At 41.4% G+C, this 17706-nt stretch overlaps 1 protein-coding gene across 2 annotated transcripts in view; it reads right to left on the bottom strand.

The window, feature by feature from the left end:
• Positions 1-2338: 2338 nt before the first annotated feature.
• ZNRF3 (zinc and ring finger 3) overlaps positions 2339-17706 on the bottom strand; it is a 90267-nt gene continuing 74899 nt past the window's right edge. The window contains exons 3-9 of one of the 2 annotated variants that reach the window (XM_075769877.1): positions 17097-17171; positions 13492-13623; positions 12449-12556; positions 10920-11087; positions 8807-8909; positions 6276-8021; positions 2339-5191 (exon numbers count right to left, since the gene is read on the bottom strand). In XM_075769877.1, coding sequence (XP_075625992.1) covers positions 5148-5191; positions 6276-8021; positions 8807-8909; positions 10920-11087; positions 12449-12556; positions 13492-13623; positions 17097-17171 — 2376 coding nt within the window. In that variant the 3' untranslated portion in view covers positions 2339-5147. Of the gene's footprint in view, positions 5192-6275; positions 8022-8806; positions 8910-10919; positions 11088-12448; positions 12560-13491; positions 13624-17096; positions 17172-17706 lie in introns of both variants that reach the window. The other variant, XM_075769876.1, reaches the window with a different exon arrangement.

Consider the following 17706-nt stretch of genomic DNA (forward strand, 5'->3'; position numbering starts at 1 on the left):
TTACAGAAACACCAAGTGTTGCCATAATGCACAATCTCATTAATAATAGTGTGCTCCTGCTTTTCCTGTTTTACCATATGGAGGTTCCATGCAGGTTTACAGTGCCCACAGGACTCTCATTTTGTGACAAATTTGTTCCTTTAAATGTTGAATCTCACAGTGAAAAGAACCTCCCCCTGTCAAATATCAAAGTAGTAATTTTTGATAGAAAATGTTTACATTTAGTAATTTAAAAAAAAGCCACAACAAAGAAGAGACAGAATACCACGCATGCGCGCACACATGCACAAAACTAAGCACCACATTCAAGTTCAGTCAACAGCCCACAACTGTATGAGCGCACTTATTTTGTGGGACAGCAAGGGTAAAGGTATGTCCTGTTCTGAAAATCACAATCACCTCATGATTTTCTTCAGAACAAGAAATGAGAAAGCAGAACACTGGTCAGCAATAACAAATGGGGCGGGGGGGGGCGAGGGGGGAAGAGGAAGGAGACTCAGGTGTGACCTGTCAACATAGGCATATCAACCAAACACATATGGCAAGTTTTATGCTATTTTTTAAGAACAATTGTTTAATGAACTAATTTGAAGAAAAAAAAGGAAAAAAAAGCCTATCTATAATCATTGGCAATTGCTGAGATTCTGTTCACCAAGGAAAAAAAAGGGCATGTACTTCGATCGGGAAGTGCTTGCTGCTGCTGCTTAACTCCCTCCTGCCTGTTGCTCTTCCATTACTGTGCCTATCTTCTCACACAGACCAGGCTTTCCCATAGTACCTGAGATGAGGATGATAACTGATCCTCATGCTAGCAAGAGTCCCATGCAAAATTATACTCTTCAGTCCAACAGTTTGTCATTCCAAACATGGAGTTTTCACATATAAAACAGAGTTGGAGATAAGACTTATTTCTTGGTTGAATTCTGAGGTGATTTAATTACAGTGCACTTGAACATGGATGAGAGGGTGAGAAAGTCCAGGGGATTACCAGGTGAAAATCTTTGGGGGGAGAAGGAAGAAACCGATGGAGAAGACTGGAAAGGATTTTGTATGTGTGTATTTGTGTGCATCAATGGCTGGGAAATATTGTATGTAGGCAAACTGTTTACATAATAACATCTAAATATATATTATATAAATACACACGCACACGCAGGTTGCTCTCCACATACTTCCAATCCCCTCTCTTTTGCTGTCTGCATAAACATCTTGATCAAATTATGATTTGATCATAATGAAAAATTATGATCAAATAATTGCTCTGCTGAAAAAAAGCTGAAATAATTCCTCTGCTGAAAAAAAGCGAGTAGCACAGCAGTGATTTTAACTTCAGTGAGACCAGAAATTTCACGATCCAGGGTAAGGACTGGAGCTAACTTGACTATTCAAGCTATGATTTATCCAGTTGCATCCACCTGCATCATGCTGGCTGAGATCTTGAAACAGTGTTATTTCAGGATAATAAGTTATTTTTACCTGAAATTAAACCAGAATTAAGTTCCCCTGCTACAAGGAACAAGCAGGTTCAAAATATAAGTAAGGATGCCTTCCAGCAGATGTGTCACTCCTCATGTGCCTGGAGGCTTCAGGGGCTTGTAAGACCCGCCCCCCCTCAAATAACCTGCATACTAAATAAAGGCCAAAGTGCTGTCCTGTTAGTTATGGACTGCCACACTGCAGTCTCAGCTTCACTGCATTTCCTTCCCTATTTCCCCTGGCAGAGCTCTCCACCCCGTCTCTTCCACACCATACTCTGGTGCACTACTTTCCTAACCCTTCACTTTTCTTTCTGTGTCTGACATCTTCTTTGCCTTTCCTCCTACGTAATCTTTGTTTTCCTGCAATGAATATATCTACCTTCCCCCCCTCCTCAACAACAACATCAGCTAAGTGTGACCAGGGATGCTGAAGCAACAGGCAGCCCTCATGAACACTGAGTGAGACATGCTGAGATACAGGGTGAGACTGTCAGGGGATAGTATTAGGAAGACAGCTAAAACTGTCAGGTACTGACTTACACTGCCCACAATACCAGGTTAAAAAAGCTAATTTTCTAGTGGATGTTCAACTGTGGCACTTGCTGAAAGTTGAATGGTTCTGAGACAAAACATTATGGGTTGCCTCCAGAAAAAACACTTCTGAACTTTTTATCATGATCATTTTTGTTAGGATCCGTATGTGTGTGTGTATGTACTTACCATATCCACTGTCTACTATTTAAAAAAAGGAAACAATACTGTTGTGTATTACATTCATCTCAGTATATCTAGAACTAGACTTCGAGGTGCACAGCTTTCCATGTCCTTTCCCCCAAGACAAGAAGGACTACTTCCACATGTATATGCAATAAAACTGTATTTTTGTGTGGTTTTGCCTTTTTTTTTTTTTTTAATACAGGACATTTGTACACTTTCTACAAACTGCAGGTGACTACAACTTTTCTTAAATCATTTTTGGTCGGCAAGTACTGTAAAATCTTTGTGTGCAATTATCATGTATTTACAGGGCCTCATGTTAGTGATTTTCAATGATTATTACAATAATGTCACACAGTCTCAACATAAGACATGGCTTAAGATAAATATATTAGTAAATAAATATTCTGAGAACATATTTCCATAAATGAAATGTGCTGCTATACATATACAGAATATATACAAGATGTTTTCTAGCTTTTAAAACATTTTAAAAAATGGTAATGAAGGAGAAAGAGCCCTTTGACCATATTACAAATCTTTACAGCAAATTTTATACAAAACAATTTTAAGTGCTATAACTTTAATTAAAAACATTTTAAATAGTGCCTCATGAGCCAAACACAATGACAACTGTTTGTGTAAGTAGTAGAAAGGCATTTTGTTATAAAAACCATCTATCATGGCCAGCTAGCCTGTTAAGTCTATATGGACATACAGGTAGCAGGGAATTAACTAAATGTTGAATATAAAACCAACACAGAAAACAAGTGTAGGGTACATCTGTGGTAAGGCCTGCAGAGGACTGTTGTACTGGCAGAGATTTCCACCACATATGAATGAGACCAGTACATCCAGGAATACCATGAGCCAGAATATTCAAATTTCTTTTTTATAACCACATTTTACCACAACATGCTGTGTAGTTGTAGAGTACAATGCATCTTAGATGGCCTTAGACAGTGCCTCACAAAACACCAAGCAGAATAACCACGGTAGAATACCATAGCTTCTACAATGCATTTCTTTTGAGTGGAAGAAGGAGAAAGGTAAGACGTGAAAAAAACAATCAAACAAAAAAACCCAAACCTTTATTCTCCCAATACATACCACTTCAGTCATTCAGAGAATTAATAAGTTTTTAATAAGCTTTATACACAGACAATGTGTTTATACCCAGATACTGCCTTTTATTAATTCTCTGAACGGCTGGATTTTGGTGTTTGTTCATTTAAAAAGATTTAATGTGAATTCCTTTAAATAGAATTATTTTTTTCCTAACTTATTGAGTACAGAAAGTAAAAGTAAACAGCTGAATGTATTTGTTATTTCTTAGATGTTTGCTTCTTCTAAAATATTTCATTTGGGACTACAAAGCAAACGAGTTAACTTGGCTGGTTCTCACAATTAGCCCAGTGCTGTCAAGGATGTTACTTTGGCAGAAAATGTAACATGAAGTACACATCTCTTCTTCATGTCTTTTTAAGTATCTCCAAACTATACTGAACTTCAGACAAATCTTTTCAGAAGACTGGCACTGCGGGCATTAAATAATTAGTTTCCCTTTAGGAGAATTCCTGCTGTGAATACACCAGACAGGATGACACTGTGTCCTCAGGCACATGCAGCATGACAGGCAATTTAAACCATGCTATGGTAGCCTCTTACTCAGAAGCCGCTGTTTCCACAGGAAACAATTGCTATCAGAAGTGAGGACATATATTATCTCATGATAACAAACATCCCCACTAGTACAAGAACAAAAGTATGTGCCCAGGCTAACGGGTAGAGAGAGCACTCTGTACAACAAGACAAAAATGAAGCACAACTGGCTGGGACCACGAAATCTTTTAAAACAGATCAATGTATGGAAGCTACATCAACCACAGCAAAGAAAAATTATTAAACCAAGTCCCTCACTTTCCCACCTGCACAAAAGGTGATAAGCACTGCTTCCCTTAGGCATGCTTGCAGTCTGTAAGGAAATAAGACACCTTCCGACCTGTTTCCAAAATGAGCCACCAAGCTGCAAGCACCCTGCAAGCTCTGTTTTCCTGCATATGCCAGTATTCCCCACAGCTGTAACAGGGGCTACAGGTGCCTGAAAAACTTCCTATGGAAGGCAAAGCTCATTAACTACAAAGGTATTACCCTTTCTAAGCACTTTCTTCTAGCATCTGTTTTGAAGGAGGGGTCCCAGCACTCTTCACTAGTCAGAAGATACAATGAGGTCCATGGTTTAGCAGGAAGTGAGGATGCGAACCTCTCTGAGCTACCAGTTTCCCTACCCCACCCTGTTAAAACTATATCATAATGGCAGGAGACCCTTCCTAGCCAAATCATCACAGCAGCATGAAAAGGAGAGGAGGGGAGAGGTGAAAGGAGACAGTCCAATGCTTCACCTCCCTCAAAATCTCTCATACAAATTGCTGACTACTAGGATTTGCTACTAGGATTAGTCGGTATCTGAGCATCCATTCAGCAGCTGTATCCCTCTGGACTACTATATTTCAAGGTGCTATCTGGTTTCTAAGGCAGGTGTAGCCCTGAGCTTATCAAAGGCTGGACTCCTTTAAGTAGGAGATAACAGCATCTACACATAGCCTGGCTTATTTAACACACCGTGTTACCTCTCAGCAAGAGCTGACACGGTCACTTCTAAAAGAAAATATAAATAACCACTTTGTCGTTAATATAGAAATGGCACTAGAGCTCAGAAATGCTCCACACCATGTCCCACATGGGCTTTGCACACAAATGGAGGCCTGAAGGCTTCAGGCAAGAGGGAGAAAGGAGACAATCAAGCTGATGTGGACACAGAGGAAGTGGGGGAGGGACTTCTCCACATTACCACTTTCGTGTGTTTGTCAAAGCTTAAAAAAAATTAAGTCCATGAGAATTTGGAGTCTCTGATAAGCTCCGCTTCTCCATTGGGGATCATCTGGACAGGTCCTAGTCACCGATTTGGCTTCTCTCCAAGGGATGAGATCCAGCACCTGAAGGATAAAGAAAACCAAGGAAACATTGCATCTAGAATATTGCATCCAGTTTTGGGTCCACCAGTCCAAGAAAGACATTAAAAGCAAGTTCATTAGAGAGCCAAGATGCTCAGAGGGCCGGAGCAGTCACCCCGTAAGAGGCTGAGGGACTGGGGCTTGCTCAGCCTACAGAAGAGGCGGCTTTGGGGGCACCCCTAGCAGCTTTGCAATACCAACATGGAGGTTGTCACAACGATGGAGCCCGGGTCTTCACAGTGATGCACTTTGGACAAGAGGTAAGGAGCTTAAGTTGAAACATGAGATGTTCAGACTGGGTATCAGGAAAATCTTTTCACCATGCTGGCAGTCAAGCACGGGAACAAGGGCCCAGAGAGGGAGTGCACTCTGCGTCCCTGGAGGTTGTCTGGATAAACTTGGTCTAATCTGACAAACTGAATAACTTGGTCTGATCTCAGAGCTGGCCCCGATTTGAGCAGGAGGTTGGACTAGATGATGGCCTGAGATCCCTTCCAACCTGGGGTATCGTATGATTCTACGAACACCCTTAAAAAGAGCCCTGACAAGGCAGGTAAGGAATACCCCCCTCCTTCATTCTGCAAGTGGTTCTTTTTTTCCCCTTGTGTATGTCCACAGCAGAGACTTTCCCACATACTCTTCTACAGCAATTCCAAGGTTTTTCACGCATTTTTTTATCCTTCAGCTTGTCTGCCCCCTCCCAGCTCTCTGGCCTTGCCTCCTTAGGCAGTTCACCACAGCTGCCATGACTGGCGCAGTGTTCCCGGCTGTGGGAGCTCTAATAGGGGCCTGGTACTAGCAGTCACTTTTTCCCCACCCCACAAAGGATGAGTATGAAACTCATAGTTAGGGTTAGATAGTAAACTATCATCTTCTATTCCTCTAGTTATGACCAAATGAGCACAGGTAACGAGAATAACACTTTTGGGCGAAGGACTAGTCAATAACCTGCTCTTATGCAAAGGATGGCAGTAACCTTTATGGCTGCAGGTACCTAGGAAGCTGGCAGCATTTCATACGCTAGGACAGAAAAGTAGCGAGTAATCAAAAAAAGCACACATATTACCTGTGGCCTTTGTGGTTGTCATCAGCTTATGAGAGTTCAGAGTGGGACTGGGAAAGAGCATTCTGGTTTCCTCCTCCTGAGAGTAGTTCTGCCGCAGGAATGATGTTGCCTCGTAGCACACCTCCCTCTCGTCCTGTATCTCTCCTACACCTTGGCAGTGCAGATAAGCATCTAGCTCAGGTGTTCCATCCCAGGAACTACAGCCTCCTGTGTGGGTCCCTTGGCACTCTGTAGGTAGGATCAGCTCACAGTCTCTGTCTTCAGGAATTATGGGAATGCGTTGACCCAGATCACATACACCCTTACAGCAGCTTGGCAAGGTGTCATCAGGAAGTGTGTACTGCACATTCACTGCATAGTCTTCTGTATAGCAGCCACCACCTCCACTGCCACTGTTGCTACTACAGGCTACCTGCTTTTCTTCATAGAAGCAGCAGGGCAACCCCTCATATTTTACCCCATCAGTCCTATGCAAGTGGTCTGAGTTAATACTGTACAAGCCTGGGGTGTTCCCTGACTGTGGTTCTATTCCTGGGCCACACGTCCCCCACAGCGGAGAGCTAAGGAAGAGTGCACTACAGTCAGCTGTCCCATTGCTAGGCTCCAGGGCAGAGTGCTGGAGTTCAAAGCAGCATGCACATGCTTGCTCCATAAGTGGCCCTGCTATCTCTGGATTCTTCCAGTTCCTTTTAACATCCAAGGCAGCACCAGGAGCGGCCTCATGTCCTCCCTCTGAGGTAGTGCCATTTGCATCCCTGTGCTCTAGTGAGGAATTACTGCTATAGTTCATATCCATGCTGCAATTAGACAGTTGGTCCCCTGAGGAAGAAGCTGGCACAGGCCGGCAGTCAGCACCCACCAGACTGTGACCATGAGCTGGAAGCTCGTCCTGGTGAGGGCCCTCCAAGAGAACAATTGCACCCCTGTTTGCACCACCAACCTCACCCACTCGGCAAGGGCTCTTACTGCGGTAAACGTAGGGGTCATAGTCACTGCTCAAAGAGCTGCGGAAGGTGGAACAGCTCCCATAAACCCCTTGGTTGCTAACTTCAGTGCAGTCAACCATGGAATCACTAGAGGAGCAGTGGCACTGACCAGAACTGCTGCTGCTGCTGTCACTCCCAGGGCAGTCAGCCAAATATCCACTGCACACTGAACGATGACCATGATAGCAGCTAAAGCTGGAGGTGCTGCCACTCTCCAAGCGGGATGAGGGCACTACATGTACCACAGGAGGGAAAAGCATGCTGCTACCAGGCTGAAAGGCACGGGAAGGACCTTTTGAGGAAATGCCAGCTGGAGGCTGTCCATCTTGCTCGGGGTAACTAAGGCCTTGGAAGTAGTAGTGCTGATACATGGTCTCATATTGGGAAAAGCACGCTGCTTTGGAAAAGTTGCGTCCACCAAACTTGGGTCTTCGGAAGTTGTGAGCTGGAGAGTAAGCCCTATGTTCCAGACTACAGTGATGTGTGTTTAAAGCATGGTCCAAATGAATAGGCTGATAACTTCGGATATAGGCTGGGGACTGCGCTTGGTAGAGGCTCTGTTCACCGTGTCGCTCAACTGTAAGTACTGTGATAGGGTTTCCATGAGGGTCCATGCTTGTCCGAGTGGGATATGCTGTTATCTGGTTTGCTCTGTGCACTCGGCCTGGGTAATGGACAGGTAGAATCACTCTCTGCTGCCGGCCGCGTGCTGGGTTGATGGATTCCAGACAGACCGGGCCTGCATTTCCCTTCTTCTGTTCTGAATGAGAGAAATAAGTGTGGAAAAGTAGGAGAGAATAAAAAGGAGCATACTTTTGCAAGAAAGAAGGATATTTTGTTCTGAATTTAGTCACATTACTCAGACAGCAGAGTTTAAAAAAAAACCAAACAACTTTTTACAGAGAAGGAAAAATAACAAACAAAATAAATCAAGAGCATCTGCCTGGAAGCCTTTGAAACACCCAATTGTATTTGCTTAAAAAGGAAAAAGAAGTGAAGTTATGGCACGTTCTGTTCTCATATATGCAAAACCTTCTGCTTACATAGCATTCCTGATCTTGCAGGTTAAGAGCAAGGCTGGCAGTCATTGCTCGAGTTTTCACTTTGCACATTATTTTAAATAAATGTGTATTTATGAATACACAGAGGAAATGGAAGGGGGAGAGGGCAAGTAAAGGAAACCACAATCCAAGTTACAACACCACGGAAAAATAAAAAACCCAATATATTGTCTTTTCTTTACAATTACCAAGAGAAAACACACCCATCTATCTAGTTGTCCTCCTTGCATTCAGAAGCTGACCAACGCTGCCCTCTCCTGGGCATCCCACCCAGAACGAGGGAAAACCAGAAATGTGGCCTGTTATTCCAGGGCATGCAGTCATTTCCAAAGAACTTGGTTCTAACTCTATTTCTAGGGTTGTGTTACAATAAAGACTATGGGCTTTGCGGAGATTTACAAACAGGCACAATTACTGTCTCATCTTGTAAGCTGTTAAGTCCAAAATGGATGACACAACAGAGCATCCGTACTGCAGCACTTACCTATGATGTTATGGCGGCAGTGAGGGCAGGTATGATGCTGCAATAGCCACGGATCCACACATTTCTTGTGAAATCGGTGAGTGCACGGAATGACACGCAGTTCCTACAGGAACAGACAAAGAAACATGAAAAAGTACTTCTTCCTAATGAATGAATTTTTCACAGCTTATTCCTAGTTTTTTCAACCCAGTGACTAAATGGATCAATTCCTAGTCTCAAAGTGGTGAGAAGGAAAAAATGCCATCTGTTGCAACACAGCCAAAAGCACAACAGCTAGTGATCAGCTGTCACTAAAAGAATAGTCTGCAGGCATGTTAGACTTCCATGCAGATATACTACATTTCCTTAGGGCACTTTTTGCTGTGTGTCCCTACGACCTAACACTTTGAAAGAGCCCGTCATTAAAGTTTTCCTTAATATATTAAATTAAAACAAAGAAATTCAATACAATCCATTTAGTAATGTATCTTGCCTGCAACTACTAGCAATGGAAAACACTCAGGGAAAAGCAAAAACAACACTGTGTACATGATACTTTTTCCCTTGACCAGCACTCTTATCCTTCAGCTATTATCTCTTTGCAGGATTTCCTGAGCCTGCTGGATATCTACCAGTTCAGAAGTCCACAACAGATTTTTCTTCCAAGTACTGCTCAAGTCTCCCCATGAGCTCAGGTTTTGAATTTGTAACATGCTTTGGCAAGAAGTTCCACAGGGCTACTATCTGCTGGTGGAGAAACACCACATTTTGATGCAGACTGGGTCCTAGCGCTTTCATTTAATTGCACCCAATCTTGTATTGGAAAAAAATGAACATCTGATTCCTGTTCATGTTTCCCATTGACGATGTTGTACTCCCTCGCCTCCAAGTAATCTAGGACTAAACAGTCCTAGCCCACTCAGTCATTCCCAATCTTTGATCACTTTGTGACTGCCCTTTTCTGTTCTGAAGCACCTTTCATCTCCAACATATCTTTCGTGAAATGAGATCAGAAGTGCACACAGTACTTGATGTGAAAGCATGACTGAACTTACACAGTGGTGTAATTATATCTTCTGTTCAGTTTTCTAGACTTCCCCTTCTAATTTCTAATATCTGATTTGCATTTTTGACTGCCACAGAGCACCGATATGCTTTCATAAAGCTATCTAAAACACTTTCAGGATCTTGCTCCTGAACAGTAATGCTCACCTCACAACCCATCACTAATACATGTGAAGCTCTTCCCTCTGTATATCACTTCATGCTGAAGTTCGTGCATTAATTTCCTGTCCAGCCAGTTTTGTACAGCCCTTCTGAAATTCTTGTCTGCCTTCATCCTTGCTACTTGGAATAATTTCCCATCAGCTAACTTCATCAACTTTCTGTTTGTAGCATGTAGCACTCAAATACTGCAGCTGGTATTTTCTATTGCCTTAAAATTTATGAATCTTTTATGAATAATTTCAAAATAAAATGTCCTCAAATATTTTTTATATCAAATTTTAAAGCTGTGAATATTGACTGCCTCTATTCTAAGGAGCCTATTTTCTATTTCATCCTTTCATTGCTTCCTCTGGGTAGAACTGTCACAGAAGGCAAGCACTGACATCAATGCAGCCATGGTAACTGAGGAGTCAAAACCAGTTCCTGAACCTTTTGGCATCTCCTCCTTCTCCTCCTCTGGTTTCCCAGCAGTGCTACGTACCTGACATTTTAAAGTCAAGGTGCCATCAAAGCTTGAGAAGCAAAACACAAAAGGTATCCCTTATGTCCAACAGAGCTTGCGAGCATCATCACCCTAGCACACAATTTGTTAAAAATACCCAGAAAAATGAACGCTGAGGTAACCCTGACTTCTTTATGAGTTCTTCCTCAGAAAACCAACTTGAGAGGTAGCAACTTGCAGAATGAGAGCCCTCACCTCTCACTTTATTGTACAGGGGAAAAGCCCTTGAGATTTCTTTGGGAGGTGCAGAATGCAGTTGGGGCGGAGTTGGCTACTCAATCCAATCAGCCTGGCAAGCGGCACAACCTCAGTATGCAATGTACCCAACAGCCAGCAGTGTATCACAGTGCTAAAATAAACCAGCTACACTCTCAGCCCACGCTGAAAAAAACATTTATCCTTTACCTCCCCATCAATGTACTTCTCCAAGCAGATGGCACAGTCAGAGGTGGAGCTGCTACTGAGTGTGTCCAGTGCTCCACAGCTACCTTCCCGGTGTCCCTTACTTTTGGACTTAAACTTCCTGGTCTCCATTTTTTCCAGTGCTTGCACTGCAAGCCTGTTCATGGAATTCTACAATAGAAGAAAAAAAGAAAAAAAAAAAAAGGGAAAAAGGCAACGCTGCTGCATAAGGGACTATAGCGTAGTAGCGAAACACCACCATACCAAATTAATGTATCTTACCAAATCATGTAGGTCCAGACTAATGTACAATTTCATAAATTAAGCAGAGAGAAGGCTAATTAGAATTTAGATCAGAAGCCTCATGAAAAGAATGCATGCCACATGCAGTAGTGAGAATGATAAGCTACTTCAAACTGAAACAGGGTGAAGGTGCTGACAATTGGGATACACTACAACTGCTCAATTAATAGGCAACAACTATTCAAGGCAACATATAAGACTTGGTCAGGAACTTTTTTTGAACTGTCAATATTGACTGCAATGCCCCATTATGCTGTTAACACCATATTACCAGAAGCAATACTTGAGAGAGGAAGTAAAATGAAATGTTACTAAATTAGCTGTATCATTTCCCCCTCCCCTCAAATTTAGTCCATAGTAGAAGTTTAGGAAGGCAGTGGGTTGATTTCATTTTACTGTAGAATTTATCGTCCCCTTTTTTAACACTGCTGTTAGCCTGTAACATCTCTGGATTCCTACTCAATGTGTCCAAAGCACGAGCTGTAAGCACCTACAGTGCTTTGCATTCCTTTTACATGTATATACTGGACAGTTTACACTACAAACTTAAGAGTTCATTAGCTTTCATTTGCTTTTCCTTTCATGTTTGATAGGACAAACTCAAAGTATCTCACCTAGAACTTCTCCTAACCAAACTTTTTACCTTGCAAACCTCTCCCATTAAGAATCAATAGATGATATTCTGTCAGGGTTTATCAGGGAGTGACAGGACAAGGAGTAATGGGTTTAAGCTAAAGGAGGGTAGATTTAGATGAGATGTTAGAAAGAAATTCTTTACTGTTAGAGTGGTGAGGCACTGGAACAGGTTGCCCAGAGAGGTTGCGGAGGCCCCATCCGTGGAAGTGTTTAAGGCCAGGTTGGATGAGGCTTTGGGCAACCTGGTCTAGTGGAGGGTGTCCCTGCCCGTGGCAGGGGGGTTGGAAGTAGATGGTCTATGAGGTCCCTTCCAACCCAAACCATTCTATGATTCTTCCTTCCCAACAGATAAACGGACTGCTTCCGTACTCTTTTCAGGATTTATCTGAATGAACATCACAGGTCAATGTAGAGCTCCTTTAAAGATATTTCCAAATTTTTCTGAAGGCTTACATCCATGGATAAAACACTTTTCACAAAGATGGCTATTCTAAGTCAGTGTCTGGCATTTCCAAAAGTAGTGAGCAAGTTCTAGGACAAAGTAAGAGAAACTAACTTTCAGCATTCAGTCAATATCCCATTACTGCTCTTACCTGACTACGTCGCTGTTTCAGTTTGATCTTGACAAGAAGAATGAGACAAACAAGAGACACAACCACAAAGAAGGCCAGGAAAATTCCCATATCAAAGTACTCGGTGGGCTGCTGAAGAATTAAAACAAAAATATTATTTTTCCTTTCTTTAGATCATACTCAAATCTGTTGTTCCTTTCTCTTCTCTACTTTCTCAGTGGTCATTGTCAAATGTACACAGTCACAACAGCAAAAGTCAAAGTACACACTGTTCTGTTCATTAACTAGGATTCTACGAGACAAAACCTGGGTTTCACATGTCACTGCAAGTGAATGAAATACATAGAATGCCTGTCACAAGGTGTCAGATTCACAGGGTCTCTGAATCGATTCCACGAAACCCAGGTTTTTTTATCCGAGTGAATCACACTAACACAAATATTCATGATTTATTGATTTGCTCATGTACTTAAGTTAGTGAAAATCAACATGTGAATTTTCAGCAAATAGCCCACTTCTCAAATACATTTCTTAATACAAGAATTCCATAAAAATACAACAAAATGAAATTGGTAACTGGGACATGGATGACCTCTAGCTTTGTTCCTCAGAGAGTGTTCAAAAATACCTCTAGATAAACTATTTTGTATTACAACTACAAATATCAGACATCAAATAATTAACCCATATTTAAAATACCAATACAAAATTATTAGTTAACACAGGGCAGACTCCCTTACAAATTTGAATTACCAGGAGTGTGCAATAATTAAGTTATTTAATTAATAAAAAGTAAAACTTCTATTATATAAAATTTTTAGCCATCTATATATTCAAAAGAATCCTTACGAAAGACAGCAGATGCTGCATTGTGGATTCTATACTTACATTAAGTGTAGCTGCTTGTCCACTGTGCAGTTGCTCAATTTATTTAGGTCAACAGAATTTCACATGTATTAATGCTCATGGGGAGCATCAAAACATCTTCACACTCAGTGCAGTTAGCAAGCACTGCATGAAGTAACAGCAGTGTAATACCTAGATAAAGTTTCTTAAAGTCTCACCCGTGGGGGGCGATGCTGAATCCTTGCTCGTGCCACTTTCTGCTTGTTAACTATGTTCATTAGCTTGACAGCATCAGCACCCTTCACATACACCACTGGTCTCTTCAGAGGGTCCTCTGAGCCCTGGTTCAGCTAGAACAAAAAAATAATCTACTCAAAAGGCACATTTCAGGAAAACTACGTCTCTTTTGGACAATGGAGAGAAGAGTAAAGGAATATGAATGTGGAATTGATTGAAGCACCAATTGTTCTCTTCTAGCATAGACCTTCACTTAAGTATTCCACAGAGTTAAACCTGAATTAAACTTTTGACTTAAGCTGCTTTTTTTTTTACTGAGCAAAACTAAGGTTAAGGATAAGCAAATGTTACTTCTGAACAGTAGCTTTAACTTAACAGCATTATGTGCCAGTGCATATACTAATACTGTAATAAGTTAAACCTCATAATGAAGAAGAATAAAAATCTGCACATTCAAAAAAAAAATTGGCCTTGCTATATTTTCCTGAACTTTTTGTTATTTCAACTTTGCAGTTATATTATTCACATACAAATTTCTTTGGCTTTCTTAACAATCTCATGTCAGAGTCCTGTCTTTCAGGCTCTTTGTACCTAGCCAATTTATTAATGTCTGTAATTTCTGCTCTTTAACTCAACAAACTCATTCAAACAGTTATTTGGCTTCTAGCAACCACTAGTGCTATTGATTGCAGGATGGGGGCCTCAAAGACTAAAGGATATGAGTAGATAGCTTAAGTCACCCTGAAACCTCCTTCCAGGTCCAGCTAAGTTTTTCTGAAAGGCCAAATCATAGAATTAGAAAATAACGCGGCTGCGAAGGCACCCCACGAGTCCAACCTCCTGGTCAAGGCAGGGTCAGCTATGACATAAGACCAGGCTGCTCAGGGCTTTATCCAATCAGATGCTGAAAACCTTCAAGCGTGGAGGCTGCATAACTTCTCTGGCCAACAAATCCAGAAAAAAAATCTGCTAAACTATATACCAGAGAGGGAAATAACAAGACAAGACAATTGTTCTGTTACAAAATGGCACCAACATGATAAAATTCATACAGCTTATTAGACCCACAATAAAAATCCTAGTACAAAATAAGCAAGGCACTGACAGGCAGATGGAAATAGTACACGGGAAAGGAATGAGATGACGGGAGTGTGAGCAATTTAAAAAAGAGTAGCGTATAGCAGAGATACCATATCTACATTGTTGGTATCTATCCGTTGTTTCTGGCTAAAACATGTAGAAATTACCAGCTGACTGGTCTCTCATCCTGCTTACAAAGTACTTTACTTAATCTGTCCAGATGATAGTGACAGATTTCATTCAGACTTTAAAACAGATTCTTCCTAGTATTCGACTGGGCTTCTGAGAACATTGAGCAAACTATTTTTAAGATAGATGTCTTTTGAAGAGCTAAAAACTAGCTGAAGTACTCGAATCCAACCCAGGGGTCCTATGTGTCTACAAAGCTTGCTGGCCTAAGGCCAAGTCCAATGACTGTCTCCCTATGTTCCCAGCCATATATCCTCTCTCAAGCTTTCTTGTCTAAGAAAGAATTCACCTAATTCCTCAGTAGCTTTTGCACATTGCCAGACTTTTGCTAAACATGATGGTCTGGGTGCTGTTACTCCTCTTCAAACTATGCAAAATTAAAACTAAGAAACAAATCAAACTTCACAGAGCATTTCTAAAAAGCCAAGTTTCATTCTTAGTCTACAGGAAAAGACACTCAGATCAATGGGAATAAACCCCACAAAATCTGTATGTAAAGCCCTTTCATTTGGTAGCAATTTTGTTCCAAGGACAATTCTTCCAGTCAGGCCTGCTTCCTATTTCTGTTCATTGACTGGCAGGAAGGATCGCCTTTCTTAATACTCAGCTCCTCCCTTAATTGTTCTATTGCTTGCTAACAAGCATACCTGGGAAAGCTTCCGAAACAGCTCCCCTCAGTGTCTTAGGATACTTCCATTTGAATCAAAGATACTCCAGATTAACTTATGTCAGTTTTTCCTCCATTGTTATCCATCTGTCATTGTTTTCCACAATCCCATTGTGAGTGCCAAAATGGTATTTATTTTAAAGACAAATTAATTACTATCCCCTGATGTCAAGGGTTCTCAAGACTTTGGCTGAGAATCAAAATGCACGAAACACACAAGTGTTCAGAGCAGCATGAGAAGGGAACCAATCAAGTAACTCTTACACTTATGAAAACTAGGTCTAGTCATTCCTCTCCCATTTGTGAGCATTTGCATAGGCTGCTGCTCTGTCCTCTAATAGAACCCACTTTGCCAAGTACTGCACTAAGCCACTAACCTTCCATTTTATTGGTACACTCAAAATATTCAGTCATGCACTAGACTAGTTTCCAAGCTACTAGGGACCGCTGCACCCAGTTTATTATCAAGAATCAAGGAAAGACAGCTGTTGCTGGTAGAGGGAAGAAAGCAAGAGGCAGTAACTCAGCTTTGCAAGTTCAGAGTAGAGTGGCTGAAAGTTAACTGGAAGCTGTAATACAGAGAAAAAAATGGGGGAAAATACAGATTACATCTTTGTGCAGATAATTTTTCTGTGTATATATTTCTCAGAATATCACTGAGAATGTTTGCAAGATCAAGGCTGTAGCCTTGATGCACATGCAGAGCACAGTTGAGGCTGTAGACTTGATGCACATGCAGAGCACGGTTCTCAAAGCATCCATTGCACAGGGTCTGCATTCCTTTGTCCAACAGATGCTCATTTCAGAATTAAAGCCAGCTTTTTTAAATGTAAACATTGATGGTGTTTCTTTTCCCCAAGAAATTCAGGCTGTACTTAAAAATATTCAGCTTCACTTGTTTCTGCTATAGCAGAAACAGCAGCTTTGTTTCAAGACAAAGCAAAAACAAATACAGACTATTTTTGTGCTTGTTATGTTTCTTCTCTCTACTCAAATAACTCAGAATTGGCTGGAAGGATCTTGTCAAAGCATTTCACAGAGCTATTACCTCACCCACTTCAGAAGAAAAGATGGAAGTTGTACCGAGACCACCCCCCCCCCAAAAAAAAAACCAAAACCCCCGCTTGTCCACAAAATACTAGGCTAGAAATCATCAGCTGCAAACAAGAAAGAAATGCTTACAAGTTTTGTAAGAATGTTGCTTAGAACCAGGTTTGAAAGCCATTTTGCAACCTCAAAATTAGCAGCTGCTCCACAATACTATCCATCACAAGCTGGGTAGGGCCAAACATCCTGTGTTTTGTACACAGAGCTGGGCAAAGAAAACTTCCTTGACCAGATAATGGGCCACAAAAAAATATGCCTCCTTCCTTTCCCAAAACGTCAATCCCAGACCTGGATTCTGGATTCTAGCAATGACTAGAAGAAAAATACAACTCACCAAACTTTTCTCTTTCTACCACATTCTCCACACCTCCATTGCTTCTTGCCTGCCAGAAGATGAGCAGGAAAACCACAGCACCATGTTACCAAGGGTCAGTAGCTGCACGTCTTAAGGTAGGTGTGCTCTGAGACCTGAGTGCTCTCACCTCAGCAACCTTAAAAGAACCCAAGAGAGGCTGTAATAAAACTAGGCTCCCTTCTTCATACCTGATCAATGGCATCTGGGTTTTCAGAAACATCAAAGATGACTGCTGTGGCTCCTCGCTGTACTGCTCGTTTTGCCTGCAATAAGAAAGACAGCATCCTCAGTCCCACCCCAAAAGATGACTTCTTACCTTAAAATGACTTCCTCTCATCTCCAGATAGCAAACTTAACATTTTGTGTTTCTGCGTAGTTAAAACAAATGACAGTAATTACAAACAGAGGAGTTCCTGAACCAGCATGGAATGCAGTGAAACTTCACTATAGCTTCTATAATCTCTCTGCTTCTTCCTTCTCAAATTGCTCTTTCAACAAGCTTTCAAAGGTATTCAAATGTGATTTAGACCCTCTACAGACTTAAAGATTTTTTTTAAATTATGTTTTTTCTCAGTGTTACTTGGAAATGCCATTAAAAACAATCCTCCCTATGATTTGGGGTGAAGAGACAAGCTCACTGTAGAAAATAAAGCTAGACCAGGTCCTTCACACCTTTTCAGTGTCATTCTCACAGTCATGACAAAGTCTAGCATATCACAATCCTTGCAAAAAGTGCCTCTGACAATACTGCTCTTTCTGACCATTAGAGGTCAGAACTGTTGCATACAACACTTACAC

This window comes from Balearica regulorum, chromosome 17 (genome assembly GCF_011004875.1).
Source record: "Balearica regulorum gibbericeps isolate bBalReg1 chromosome 17, bBalReg1.pri, whole genome shotgun sequence".
In the NCBI taxonomy this organism is placed as follows: Eukaryota; Metazoa; Chordata; class Aves; order Gruiformes; family Gruidae; genus Balearica; species Balearica regulorum.